The sequence below is a fragment of the Sapajus apella genome, unplaced genomic scaffold (assembly GCF_009761245.1).
Source record: "Sapajus apella isolate SASKATOON/1434 unplaced genomic scaffold, GSC_monkey_1.0 scaffold32, whole genome shotgun sequence".
In the NCBI taxonomy this organism is placed as follows: domain Eukaryota; kingdom Metazoa; phylum Chordata; class Mammalia; order Primates; family Cebidae; genus Sapajus; species Sapajus apella.
Window position 1 is genome coordinate 2,417,457 of NW_022436972.1, and position 14,846 is coordinate 2,432,302.

At 41.1% G+C, this 14,846-nt stretch overlaps 2 protein-coding genes across 3 annotated transcripts in view; one reads left to right on the forward strand and one right to left on the reverse strand.

Annotated features, from left to right (window-relative positions):
* LOC116562263 (potassium/sodium hyperpolarization-activated cyclic nucleotide-gated channel 2-like) lies at positions 1–11,174 on the reverse strand. 2 transcript variants are annotated; one of them, XM_032294396.1, is made up of 2 exons: positions 10,552–11,174; positions 1–3,189 (listed from the first exon to the last, which is right to left on the reverse strand). In XM_032294396.1, the coding sequence occupies exons 1-2, from the start codon at positions 11,005–11,007 to the stop codon at positions 3,139–3,141; spliced, it is 507 nt and encodes a 168-aa protein (XP_032150287.1). In that variant the 5' UTR covers positions 11,008–11,174; the 3' UTR covers positions 1–3,138. The 2 variants fall into 2 exon arrangements, with proteins under 2 accessions (XP_032150287.1, XP_032150286.1); XM_032294395.1 differs by having other exon boundaries at positions 10,546–11,174.
* The window catches only part of POMP (proteasome maturation protein), a 20,165-nt gene continuing 15,902 nt past the window's right edge, over positions 10,584–14,846 (forward strand). Inside the window, exons 1-2 of the mRNA XM_032294397.1 lie at positions 10,584–10,763; positions 14,033–14,130. Coding sequence (XP_032150288.1) covers positions 10,761–10,763; positions 14,033–14,130 — 101 coding nt within the window. The 5' untranslated portion in view covers positions 10,584–10,760. The remainder of the gene's footprint in view (positions 10,764–14,032; positions 14,131–14,846) is intronic.

The following is a 14,846-nucleotide window of genomic DNA, read 5'->3' on the forward strand; positions in this document are numbered from 1 at the left end:
TAGGTTATAATGCAACACTTTATTTTTACTCTTCCTTTTCCACGTTTAGATATATTTAGATAAGCAAACACCACTGTATTACAGTGGCCTACAGGGTTCCATACAGTAACATGCTATGCAGGTTTGTAGCCTAGGAGCAATAGGCTATACCATACAACCTAGGTGTTAGTTAGCAGGCTCTCTCACCTAGGTTTATGTAAGGACACAATGACATTTTTCACAATGACAAAATCACCTAATGCTGCATTTCTCGGAACGTATCCCCATCGGTAAGCAATGTATGACTGTATTCTTCCTGTAAGAGCAATAAAAGTACAGACTGCTTAAGGCTAAATTGGACAAGATAGGTTTAAGATATATGAAGAAAATTACAAAATGTTACTGAAAGATATAAAGCATGTAAATTCTCCAAAAATTAATGTAGAAATTTCATATAATTCTAATCATAATTGCAATGGTTTCTTTTTAATTTGATAAGGGCATTTTAAAGTTCATGTGGGACAGAATTTACCCACAGTGATGCTGCCAGGATTAAATAAGGTAAAGCATGTAACGCACCTAGGACAGTATTTGACGCCTGTAGTATATGCACTGAGACATGTTAGCTAGTGTTACTTAGAAAAATAAATAGATGTTTAGAATGGGGAGTACCAAAATGTATCTTAATATACATGGGGTTTTAATATAGCCATCCAGAGGAAAATAAAATTAGACCCCTATTTAATCCATATCCAAAGTTAAATTTGATATGGATTAAAAATGAAAATGTAAAAAATCAATAAATATTTTAGAATAAAATTTAAGAGAATGAATTTATACGCTACAGGTAGGGAAACATTCTCAACCAAAATAGTAAACCAGGGAGTTGCAAAGGAAAAGATAATGTTTTAAACATGTGTATGTCAAAGATACCACAAAGAAAAGAATAATGTTATTATATAGTAGACTTCAAGAAATATCTGGTATGTATAAAAAAAGATTAATATCTATAGTATAAAATGAGTGACCAAAAATTTACAGGAAAAAGAAAAAAAATTCCATAGAAAAATGAATAAGGAATGTGTGAATAGGCATTTTCAGAAAAGCAAATCTAAACAGTCAACATGAAAAAGTGCATGATCTTAATAGTCATCAGAGAGACGCAAACTAAAGTGCCCTGAGTTATCACTTCTTACCCAGCAGATCCACAAAAGTTAAATTTCTGTTGACAGAAGTGTGAATTTAAACCACTTGGAATACATTTACCATTTGGGGAAGACGTTTGAAAACAACCGTTTAATAAATATAGTGATCAAGGAGGAACTTACTTGGGATTGCAAAGCACCAAATATAACTGCACTGTTTTGAAAGTTCAGCTTTTCATGCAATGGATTCTGACTAAGGCTGCTCACTCTATCTCCTACAGTGTATGTTCCTCTTGGCTCCAAACTCAGAATTTTGCAACTATTTTTGGTCACTGGACAGCGTTTTTTTACTTCATGACCACTGTAACTCTTGACCACATGGAAGCTCCTAATGACACTGCCTGGCACACCCTACCCATGCAAGTTCTGGCACCCCTGGTTGAACTCTGGCTAACTAGATCTTTTTGGATTTGTGACTTGTATGACTGTCTACGCCTGATTCTGATTCTTTGCCTAGTTTCTCAGCTCCTGATTTCTCCACTTATTCATACTCCTTCCCCACTCCCTGTCCTTCTTGGGAATCTCTCAGCACATGGATAACTACCGTAGCAAATAAATTAGCCCAAGTGTTAGTTGTGTCCTGGAGCTAATTTCACCCAGTTCCCACCACTACACTTTTCAAACAGAGAAGCATAGTTTGATGAGCCCACTTACTGTGGAGATGGGGAAAATCACCTCAAAAACAGGTAAGAGTGGAGGCAGGCAGGCTGCTAGCTGAAATGCTATTAAGATGTTCTTAATGAAAGGTGATAGCTCCAGAAAGATGGTGAATGGAGTTTACAGTCTAACGAGGAGAAGCACATGTGAAAACAAGAGGTACAACAGTGTGTTGGTGAGATACAATTACTCATATGCATGCATAAGCAATGAGGCACAGTCTATTTTCCCCAGGTAGGGAAAGCAGGGCAGTGGAGAAGGTCAGGAAAGGTTTTGCAGAGGAAGTGATGCTTGACCTCACACGGTTTGATAGAGCATTCCAAAAAGAGGGGGGAGCAGGAAGAAATGTATAGGGGCATGAAATCAACATTAACAGGGAATTCCAAGTACTTTAATATGTCTGGAGTAAAGAATTTCAGAGTGGGGTTGGCAGATCACAGAAAGCCTGTTTTTCATTCTGAAGAGTCATAAATTAATTCTGTGGGGCAGGCAAAGAGGAACTATTGAAGGGCTTTAAGGAGGAAAGCAATTGATTTGAATTTTAGAAGACAAACAACTTTGGCAGCATGTGGAGGATGGTTTGGAATAGGCAAGGACCTCGGCTTGTGGCTTAGGTGTCAGGTAATTAATTCTGTTATCCACGATACTCCTTTTCAACCAGGCAAGTTCATCAAGGAATTTTAGAAACCATACCTTTCTTTCTCACTCATGTAAAAACACCAAACTAGAATGATAAACAAGGTCTTTTTTTTTTCTAAACTCTATTGTATGAACTTAGTTGGACACTCTCTTTTAATAAATGGAGTGAGGCCGAATAGCTTTTGGCATTCATCCCAGATACTGAAACAGTGAGAAAACAACAAAACATGGAACATGATATCTATCCATAACTCCAATTGTATGGTTGGGGTTATTGGAGAATTGTAAGAGTTATGATTTCCCTGGCAAAGTATCAAAAAAACATACCTTCACAAATTATTCCAAACAGAGATCTGGCATCTGATCATGCTGACATAATGAAAAATGTTGAACAAATTGCCTACGTGTAATTTCTCATTCCTGAAGAACTAAAGGAAGGATGTTTTCTAAGGCTCCACAATGACGGTTTTTATGAAATAATAACACGGTCATAAGAAAGCCAAAAGAAATTTTCCCAGTTCACTTAGAAAATGCAATCAATCTATTTTTTTCTAAAGATAAATGATATATTCTGTCACACAGAAGAATGTCCAAGAGGATATCCACCAACACATTCACACTGGTTATCTCTGGGTGACGCGTTCAAGTGTTCCCTATTTTATTCTTGTTGCCTTTGGTGTTGTCCTTCTATGGTGAACATGCATTGCTTCTGGAAGGAAAAACAAGAAAGTCAAATATACCAACCATACAATCAGAATGTGGCAGGCCATCTTTTTCAGCTCTCTGATTCGGCATCAACTTTCTAAGTCTGACTAAGATTAACATGAACTGCTTTTGAGGTAACCTTCTAGTGTGTTTTGAGTATGTATAAGCTAAATTCCTCTCCTCAACTATTTATCTTCGGGGAATAAATCATTGAATTTTCAAAATATGAATATTTCCACTCTTCATTATTTATGCCAATGGAGGGGAATACTGACACTAGTATCCAAAACATCAGAGAATTGAAACAATCATGTATACATGTATATTACATTAGGCTTTGTGAGACTCTGCACATGATACTTTTGGCAGATATGCTTTCTGAATTACATTTTTATTTGGCTAATATTAAAATTACTCCATGCTCCCACATGTGGGCTGGCAAATGGTGGGAGGAGGCTATGGTAAGAGAAATAGGTGTAGAATTTAAAATTCGTTGTATATAATCTATGAGCTGTACGCTGGGCAGGCAAATATATAAAGACTATGGTGAAAATACAAACCAATTTTAAGCACAGACAGACCTAAAACAGGGCTACAAAAGCCTGAAAAACGGAATGTAACTTGTGCCATGTCTGATGCAATGCAGATGTAAAGTAGTAAAATAAAACTCCTGGATTCTAAATAGTCTACTCTAGTACTTATTCTCTCAAAACCCAGCTTTTTATAATCGGAAGACACTCTTTTAAGAGCAGCTGCATCTGAAATCATAGCCAGCAAAATACTTCAGAAGAAATATGAAACACTCCTCTCTTAGGGTTAAGGAAGAGGGCCTGTCAGATGGACCTGATATCTCTCCATCTAACACATAGCAAGGGGCTTGCAAACAAGATTTGTAAATATGACTTACTGTAAACTATGCACATTGAACCTTTCCCAACACTGTAAGAATTTAGATCATTTAAAGAAGATTTGGATATATTATTCATAACTTAAAGATTCTTTTCAGGCCCTCAAAAACCTAGTAACTTTCTTATTGGTTAAGATTTGTATAATACTACTCACTGCACATGAACTACTCCCCCACCCCAGCCTTGTAGGGAAGCATATTTTTTTTTTTGAGACTGCTCTGTTGAAGCAGTCTGTTGCTCTGCTGCCCAGGCTGGAGTATACTGGCATGATCTTGGCTCACTGCAACCTCTGCCACCCAGGTTCAAGTGATTCTCCTGCCCCAGCCTCCGTAGAAGCTGAGATTACAGGCATGCACCACCATGCCTGGCTAATTTTATATTTTTAGTAGAGATTGGGTTTCACCATGTTGGCCAAGCTGGTCTCAAACTCTTGACCTCAGGTGATCTGCCTGTCTCGGCCTCCCGAAGTGCTGGGATTACAGGCGTGAGCCACTGTGCCCAGCCTGGGAAGCATAATTTCTGAACTTACACAACCACACAACATTCTGATCATCAGCTATCTTGGAGAGAGTAAGTTTTCCACACTTTTTACACCAATTATTTTCCCCTCCCATCTGTTTCTGACAATGGAGTTCTCAGGCTTCTCCTATCCTAAACTCCATCATCACCACCAGTCCCTGGTCCCGGTTCTTCTTCAAATCCTGATTCTGCTTTCAAAGGTCAAAAGAACCCATTCAGATGAGAAGAATCGTCCTCAGACTGGGAGGATAAAAGACCCAAGCAAGCCTGGACAGAACTGGGAGCTAGCAAGAGGAGGTAAAGGCTGGGCACATTCATGCATTAATACTTTTCACGTGATCACACACACATCTGTGGTTCTTGGTATTAGTGGATGCTGGAATTGTGGACTTTGTGGTAGAATGCCGATTGTTCAATCTAGCCTTGGAGGAAAGGAGATAGGTGTAGTTGGAACTAGGCAAGGAGTCAGGGCCTGGGCTTACATTGCTGACCGGCTCCAGGCCTCAGATGCTTCTGGAAACAATTCCAAATACATTCTCTTGGGTCATCAATTTCCTAACCAAGTTAGTCATTCTTGCCTATGAAGCCCAACTGTTCATCTTTTCATTCCCATACTCTTTGTTCAATAAACATTTATTGTTTTCTATTATTTCCATACAGTAATGTTAAGACATAGCCCCTGACTTCAGGAGTTTATGGGAGCGAAGAAACAGACGTGCAAATAGTGCAACCAAGGGTTAAAGGTTATGTTGAAGTAGGTATAAGCTTCTTAAGTTTCATCTGACATCTCCACTCCATGAACTCCCCTGCTCCTGTTATCACCCAGCCCCTGAACACACTACACTCACTTCTGTCTTCCTCTTCACTAACCCCTCCCACTATGCCCCTTGGAACTTGTATTTTTTTCCTTTGCCACAGCTATCTGTTCACTTCTTAGCCCACAGTGAAACCTAGCTTTCCTATAAATAACACCTTCCTTAAAAGTTTGTCCAGCGATGCCTACTTTTCCTGTCACTCTCCCTGGCTCTCTGGGCAAGGACAGTATCAACAAAGCCTCCTGTTGCCCACTACTTTGCTCAACCGTCTACATCACCATTCACTACATCTTCTCTGAAGTGGATGCCAACTGCTTTCCACTACCCTTTCTCAACTTTTGCAGGCATGAGGATTCAACCCAACCCATAGGAACTTTTCAACTCAGCATGCTTTAACATTTCTTCCAACCAACCTCAGCTCTTGCCTGGCAGTATTCATTCACCTGCTTCTCACCTGTTTCACAGAAGGGAGTTTCTGTGTTCAAAAACACGCATTCAACAAATATTTGTGCCAGGGAGTGGGCATTCAACGGTAGACAAATCATAGTCCCCACCCTCAAGGAGCCTGAAGTCCAGAGAAGTAAGCAAGTAAAAGGGCTGTCAATAGAAAGAGATGTTAGAAGACTAGAAAGCAGGTGCTGTGGTTAAGGGGCATCATTGTTCTCTTTTCTTCTCCCTTCCTCTGTTTTTCTGACCCCTTGTACCATACAGTAACCTGGAATCCCTGCCCTGCTACTCTTCATGATGTCTGCTTTGTGATCCCTCTTTGCCTGGCCTAGTGCCACTCAGAATTACTGCATAAAACTGAAACTGTGTTGATCTAGCCTGTTACAAATTGAAGTTACTCATCTTCCCTTATATCCTCATGTTTCTAAGCAGTTCTTTTCATTCTTCTCGCTCATCTGCTAATATATTCTCCGTGGTGATTTGTCAACTTTCTGCTCTTAGAAAGATACTACCAGTCCCTCTCTCCCCATCACTATTAAGAGTGGTGATCAGAATTCAGTTCCTTTCCACAACACTCCTCCTCCACAGTTCAGGACTTTTACTTCACCATGTTTTCCACCTTGTCTCATTTCTTTTATATATTTTCTTTTTCTTTTCTTTTCTTTTTTTTTGAGATGGAGTCTTGCTCTGTTGCCCAAGCTGAAATTCAGTGATTTTGGCTGACTGCAACCTCCACCTCCCAGGTTCAAGCGATTCTCCTGTCTCACTCGCCCCAAGTAGCTAGGATTACAGGCATATGCCACCATGCCCGGCTACTTTTTTGTATGTTTTAGTAGAGATGGGGTTTCACCATGTTGGCCAGCCTGGTCTTGAACTCCTGACCTCAGGTGATCTGCCTGCCTCAGCCTCTCAAAGTGCTGGCATTACAGGTGTGAGCCTCTGCACCCGACCTGTCTCCAGTTTTTAACAGCTGCATCTCTGCCCTTGATTCCCCCTCACATCTGGGCATCTGAGAAGTCATTATTTCAATCATTCCTGCTTGCTGTTTCTCTTCCCTGCTGTCTTCATTCACTTTTGCCCCTTCACCAATCCTTTCTAACATCTGCCTAACCAACTTTGTTCAGTCATGCATGTGAAACAAAAACAAAACCCAACTTTCATTCAAACCAAAATCCTATTTCTATTTTTTGAAATGGACAACTTTGTGAAAGGAATGACCTATAAAATTTAGCTGCCTTCATTTTCCTACTATAAATTCCTCATTCCTAACAATCTGTTTTAGATTGTTAAATTGCTCACCAGAAGATTTTTTGCCAAACCCCACTGATTTTCCCATAATCACATCTGACATCACTGGTCATTCCCTATCTCCACATTGTATCTTCCATAGCTCCGAGACATTTTCAGACCTCTCTTCTCTATGCCTCTTCATGCCTCTTCTAGCTTCTCCAAATTTCTAGAGACACTCACTACACGTTAGATCTTAAAGCCCTTCTGAGTACCTGCCTAAAGTATGGAAGGCACTATGCTGTGGAGACAAGGCAGCTTTTAAGAGGGGTCTAACCAAGCAGGCCAGGTAATAGGGTTTGGGTGCCCAGGGCCAAGCTTAGGCAAATAACAGAAAATAGCAAAGGGTATGTATAATTTCAGATCGTCAGAGGGCACTAAAATTTAAGTCAGAAGACCCAAATTCAAGATGACAAGATGAAGTACAGGAATAGCGCCCAAACAGAAGACAGCCGAGGTAACAAATGCGGAAAGACCTAGAGAGGGAGGAGGGTTTTTGCCAGATGTGAATGAAGCTGAACTTGTCCTCAGTTGACCTATCTAGGTCACCAGACTGACTTAAGAGTAAAATCAAAGAAGACTACAAAAAGTAAAACAAAATAGGGTGCTTGTTCTCATATATGCCTAGTGTTTTCTGTGAAATGTGCATAATGATAGTATCTGCCTCACAGGATTAATTGAAACAATATATGCAAAGAACTAAACCCTGGGCCTGACACGTAACAAATGTTAGCTATCATTATTAATATTCTATCCTCTAAGCTATTTAACATAAGGTTTAAGCAAATAGAATTAAATCATTCCAGTATCAAATCTAATTTACTTATGTATTTAGCATACTCAAAAGTACCCCGTATTAGTTAATACTGTAACAACCCATTTAAAATAGGATGTAAACTTGGGTGTAAGACTCAAAATAAGGCAATTTTCTCCTTGCTGGTCCACTAAAACAACTTACTTCACATTGATCATCAAAAGCCCATTTTCAGGGCTTTATAATCCCTTTTTCGCTACTTTTGAACTACTTTCTAACCTCTCAATACATTCTTGCCCTTTTGATTCTAAGATGGCACAGCCTTTAAAGCAGGCTCCCAGTCTACCGACTGTCTTTTGAATTCTAGTTATTTCTTAGGTTCATCCCTGCTTTTTCCTTCCTTTCAAAGCCTTTCCATTATGTGACATTACTTTAGCATACAATTAGTGGCTTAAATGGTATTCTGGTTCCTACTTTCTCCTAATCTCAGTCTATCCTTCATGCTGCTACCAGAATTTTTTTTTTTTTTAATGCCAAATGTTTGTGAAACGACCTCCATTATCTCCTATTGTCTAGAAGAAAAAGCCCCAAACCTCAGCATACCATACACGGCCCTTCATTTTGGCCCCAACCTGTCCCTCCAACCTCATCTTATTTTGCTCCACCTGCTCACCCAGAGCTCCACCACAGGGAAATCTCCATTACTCAAGATAACAACATGACTTTTTCACAAATCTCTTGTCTTTCCACGTTCCTCTTCCGTGAATGTTGTTTTCTCTTGATCCCAGCTATTTTCTGGTTCAGCTCCTTTCTCTATCAAGCATTTATCACACGGCATTTTATTATTTTATTTTATTAGTATTATTTGAGACAGAGTCTTGCTGTGTCACCCAGGCTGAAGCGCAGTGGCACCAACTCTGCTCACTACAACCTCTACCTCTCAGGTTCAAGCGATTCTCCTGCCTCAGTCTCCTGAGTAGGCGGGACTATAGGCATGCACCACAACGTCTGGCTAAATTTTTTTTTTGGTTATCTTTAGTAGAGATGGGGTTTTGCCATGTTGGCCAGGCTGGTCGTGAACTCCTGACCTCAGATGATCTGCCTGCCTTGGACTCCCAAAGTGCAGGGATTACAGGCATGAGCCACTGTACCCGGCCCACACAGCATTTTAAGTATCTGTTTACATGTCTATTCCCCCAGGAAAATATAAGCATCTCAGGTACAGGTAAATGCCCTTTTCTCATTTCCTAGCTTCAGAATCTAGTACCAAGCAAATGCTCAATACATATTCATTGAACTGTGGGCAATCAGCAAATGTTAAAATTATTTTAAAAAAAAAGATTCGCAGTTTTACAATTTCTCATTAGTTGTAATTGACTAAAAGAAAAAAGATGCAAATGAAACACTCCAACTCAAATCTCAGGATTAAACATGGCTATTTTGAAGGACCAGAAGACAACTAAAGGACGGCAGGGCAGAAAACTTACCATCCGGAACGTCGAAGTTGTATGACCATGGCAGTGGATATACAGCCTTATCGTTTCCCTCTCTCAAATCCTTCGATGGCTTTTTATAGACAAAGCCTCATCCTTAATCTTGCCTACAAAGGCTGCATAAAAAACTTGTAGCTAGCTTCCATGATACATGCCTGTAGTTGCAGCTACTCTGGAGGCTGCAGCAGAATTGCTTGGGCAACATAGCTAAGCCCCATCATTATTCAAAACAAACAAAAACAACAAAAACCACTTGCTTCCATCTACTTACAACCTCATCTCACAGTACTCTGCACTTTCTGGACTTAGGCTGACTTAGGTCTTCTTTCCAATTCCGTTTTTGCACAAGCAGATCTGCCCGTAATGTTGTTTTAAATACCCTACTACCCCAAACTAGTTTGCTCTTATCCTTTGGCTATCAGTCCAAAGATTCCTTAAGATGTCTCCATCCTGTGGTAGCAGACCATAAAGCCGTTTTACTACATTTTATTTAGACAACAATACAGTATAGCGTTATGACCATAGATTCTAGACTCAGGCTGGGTCCTTAGGCATATTTAACCCCTTCATGTCTTGGTTTCTTCACCTGTAAATTGTACTCGTAAGGTTATTGAAAAGATTAAAGGAGATAAAGCATGTAAGCACTTAGAACTGCGTTGATATGCAGTTCAAAGAGCCCAACATACGTCGGTCATGATCATATTTACTCAATCTGTAGTCACTATCCTTCCTTCCCTCCCCTCCAGCCCCCGGAGTACCTCTGCTCCTCTATCCCAGAGGCCACGCCAGCCTGGTCCTTTTTTGTATTCCTAGCCTAACCACAAAGTTGTGAACATAGCAGGCCTTCAATATTATATTTTTTAAAAAATGACAAAAGCCTTGTGTCCCACTTTTGCTTTATTAGCCGAACGATCTCAAGCAAATCACTCAAATCACCTAGGCCTCGTTTATCCTTCTGTGAGATGTAATAGCTACCTCAGAGAGGTCTGTGTTAAATAAGGCGATGTACCTACAAAAGCACATTGCACATCTTAAAATGCCGTACAACCGGTAGATGTTTATTAATAAACCGGAGTCCGTGTCTTCCCTCCCCTCAGGCACGTCTCGTCCCGACCCCGCTCTCCCCGCAGCCCACACCCTTACTGCGCCCTTGGCCCGCGGTCCCTCGGGATTGCAAGCGTGGGAGCCTTGGCCCCGGGCAGCTCCCTCCGGCTTCCCGCGCCCTCCTTCCTTCCTCGCCCGGACGGACGCACTTCCGGCGGATGTGGGGGGGCAGCCCCTGGAAACGGAAGTGAGCGGCGGGGTCGACTGACGGTAACCGGGCACAGAGGCTTTTAGCAGAGCTGCCGAAGATGGTGAGTGAGTACCCGGGCGGCCAGCGTTCCACGCGGGCTCGGGATCGTGGCTCGGCAGAAACAGGCAGTCGCCTCCCAGCCCGTCCCCGGGTGGCGGCGGCGGCGGCGGCGGCGGCGGCGGTGACCTGGGGATGAGGCCGGCCTCGGGAGCCATAATCTGTCGAGTCACGGGGTTTGGGTGGGTCATGGCTGTCGCCGGGTCCCGGCTCCGGCACTGGTCCCACGAGCAGCGGTTCGGCTTCATCCTGCTCCTCTTAGCTCGGTTTGCTCCCTTCCACCCTTTACACCCCAGCAGGCCCAGACGTCCTCCCCTTACTTGGTGCAGACGTGGAAACTACAACCCCGAAAGTGCAGCGTTCTGTGGGGTGGCGCCGCCGACCCTTTCCTTGAGGCGTAGCCTCTGGGAGTCCAGAGTGCCCAGACTCCTCATCTCCTCCAGTCCCCGCCCTTGTAACTGTCTGGTAACCAAGCCACAACTATAGGTCGCATTTGTGTAACGCAACTTTGCTCTACAAACGTTTTTGAGAGCTTGTAGTGTGCTAGGTGTTACAGGGGGATAAAGTCAGACCGTTGCTGTTCCCCGTTTGTCAGTATTGTTAGTACATCTCCTCTCTCCCTCTATCCTCACCCCCCCTCTTCCTCCCGCCCTCTCCTCTCTACCACTTTCTCTTTCTTTTTAACTTAAAAGTTGTGATATTTGAGAAGAATCCTGAGCCACCATTGCTACAGACTCTGATACAGGTACTGTTGGTAGGCCATCCATCCAAATCTAGAAAGCTTCTGTTGGTAAATACTGCTAATCATTGCTAAAAAAAAGTTTTATGGACACTCGCAAATGTTTTTGTAGATTTGCCTTTCTCGACTACTTCCTTTATTAGAAACATTAAGTTCTAATCCTGATATTTTGCAGAAGGAAATTGGAAAAAATGAGGATAACAGAATCTAGAAGTCAGAATTCACTTTTTCCTTGTGCACTGAAACCTTCCGTCACTTTACAATAAAGCCGTCCTGAAGGACGAGAATGTTGATATAGGGAAGTAATAGAAGATACATTTGGAAAGAACTATCACACAGCTCTACCAAAGGTCCCCAACCTTTAGTGATTCAACAGTTTTCTGACTTTATGTTGGTGTGAAATCCATACATAGTCAGTAGATGCCGCACTTGAGTACCCACACAGCCATCCTGTTTCCTTCAGTACAGTATTCAATAAACTACAATAAATCCAATACTTTTTAATAAAGTAGGCTTTGTATTAGATGATTTTGCCCCACTGTAGGCTAGTGTAAGTGTTCTGAGCACGTTTAAGGTAGGCTAGACTAAGACCTGTTATTTAGTAGGTTAGGTGTGTTAAATGTATTTTTGACTTTTGACATTTTCAATTAAAGATGGGTTTATTGGGAAGCAACCCCATCATAAGTCAAGGAGCATTTGTAGTCCTGGTAGGAGTTCAGCTCCTTGGTGCAGATGAGTAAACAAGGCCAGAGAGGCTGGTGCTTTGCTGGCAGTCACAAAGTAGGTTAGTGACAGTCCACGCTGAAGTCCAGATTCTTTTCCTCATCCACCATGACAACTTATATGTAGGGGAGTTGGAACCTGTTATGCAGGTTCTTTAGGTCCGGGCTAAGGACTCTGAACTTTATGCTTCAGACATTGATGAACCAACAAAGATTTTATAGCAGTTTTGTTGGAGGAGTTTCGTGCTTGAGGAAAACCTCGATATGCAGAACTGGAAAATGGGTGAGTCTAAGGCAGCAAGATCCAGTAGAATGCTGTGGAAGTTATCCATGCCTGAGAGGCTGGGCTAGGATGGTATAGTGAAGAAACCCTGGAAAGGATAAAATATCTGACCAAATCAAATATACAAACGAATTAAGAAATCAGTGAAAAAGCTGACTTCTCAGAATATTTTCTCCTGCAATATAAAATTTGATAGGAAACTACCTGTAGCTGTTTTACGTTTTTCTGCAGAATCACAGGGGTATTGGACTTGAGCAACGAGTGATTTAAAGTTAGCATCTTGGGCCATGCGGTGGCTTACACGTGTAATTCCAGCACTTTGGGGGCGCTGAGGCAGGAGGATCACTTGAGCACAAGAGTTTGAGACCAGCCTGGCCAGTGTAATTGAGACTTTATCTCCACAAAAAATTTTTAAAAATTAGCCAGGTGTGGTGTTGCACACCTGTGGTCCCAGCCACTCGAGAGACTGAGGTGGGAGGATTGCCTGAGCCCAGGAGGTTTAGGCTACAGTTAGCTGTGATTGCTCCACTGCATTCTAGCCGGGATGACAGAACAAGACCCTACCTGAAAAAGTAAATAAATAAATAAATAAATAAAGTTAGCATCTCGTTCTTTACTTGTTGAAACACAATGTTTTATTTGCTTGTTTAATATATTTTCATAAGATGAAGCCCTGGGAGATATACATGTATATTCAGTATCTAGCAGAGTACCTGACACGTAATAGATGGCTAATAAATATCTGGTGATTGCGCATTTCACAGTATAAACGTGTAGGGTAATAATACACCAATACCAAAGGCACTGTCTTTTTTGTCGTATACTATCCTGATTAAGTATACATAGTTTTTATAGGTAGTGCCATCTTCATTTAGAAACCAAACACTTTCTGAAATTCCCTTTTTATCCCAGCTCCTGTGACTATTATTTAGCCATCCTGTCTATTCTTATCCCATTTCTTTGTTGTTCTTCCTTGTACTCAAGGAATGGATTCCTGAGGATGCTGTCCTCAACTTTTTTATTCTGTGTTAAACATTCTAACCTAAGGGAAAGCTTTCTCCAGTAAAAACAAATTCAATCATGCCATAACCTTTCAGAGGCTGTCGGTTTTGGAATAAAACCCAAATTTCTTGGCAAGTAAGACGTTTCACTTTTGTATTTCTCCAGGCTTTACTTCTGCCTCACTGAAAACATGTATTTAGCCAGTCGTCTCAAACTACCTGCAGCTTGTTCATTTATCTTTTCATGCCTTTTTCATGTGATTTTTTTCCTGGAATGCCTTTCAAGCTGACAGCATTCAGATATCAGCTCAAGAATCCTTCCCACTCTCAAATTTGGTATTTTCATTGTACCATATATGTCTCTATCATATCATAATGTTTAAGGCTTGCTGTAATTGTCTTGTCTGTGGACTCTTTGAGGGGATATTATTTTCCCGTCTCCTACTTAAACAATATTTTGACATAGCTGTTTGGCGTGTGTGTTTAAATTTTTTTTCTATTTAATAATGTTTTTTATTTGTGTTGTAGAATGCCAGAGGACTTGGATCTGAGCTAAAGGACAGTATTCCAGTTACAGAACTTTCAGCAAGTGGACCTTTTGAAAGTCATGATCTTCTTCGGAAGGGGTATATGGGGGAATTATGACTTTGATTTTGTTATAATGTTTCTGTGAATTATTTTTCACAGTATTCTTTACCTAACCTTCTTTACATATTTTGATAGGCTATAAATGTATATTTAGTTTGGCAGATGGCAAGTAATATATGTTGCATGGGGTGCAGAGGGGAAGGGGCTTAAATGTTTTCTGTAGTGGAAGAGGTGTCTCATCAGAGGAGTGCAATCCCAACGTAGGGCATCCTCCTAGGCAGTGGTGTCCTTTAGCATGATTTGGTAGGATTCTTCTTATTTATTTATTTGCTACTGATAACTTAGCCATTTTCCTCCTTGTCTTAACTATTAAAGTAATTTGCTTTTCTTTGGGAGGCACTAGAACTTAGCAGTTGAGAGATTAAACTCTGGACTCAGTCAGCCTGGGTTTAGACCCTGGCTCTGTTATTTACTAGATGTGTGCCTTTGGACAAATCATATAATTAACGTCCCAGTGTCTTTATCTATAAAATAGGGCCAATAATAGTCTATATCTTACTTTGAGGTATAAACGAGTTAATACCTGAAAAATGTTTTAAATAGTACCTGACATTAGAAGCACTCAAAAAGTATGGGCTGTAGTTTTTTTTTTCTGTTCTAACTTTAACGTGCAGTTATGCCATGTTGACGATTTCTTTTATGTTTCTATGTGTTTAGGTCTCAGTTTCTGGTCCTAGACCATTCTCTTTGCAGA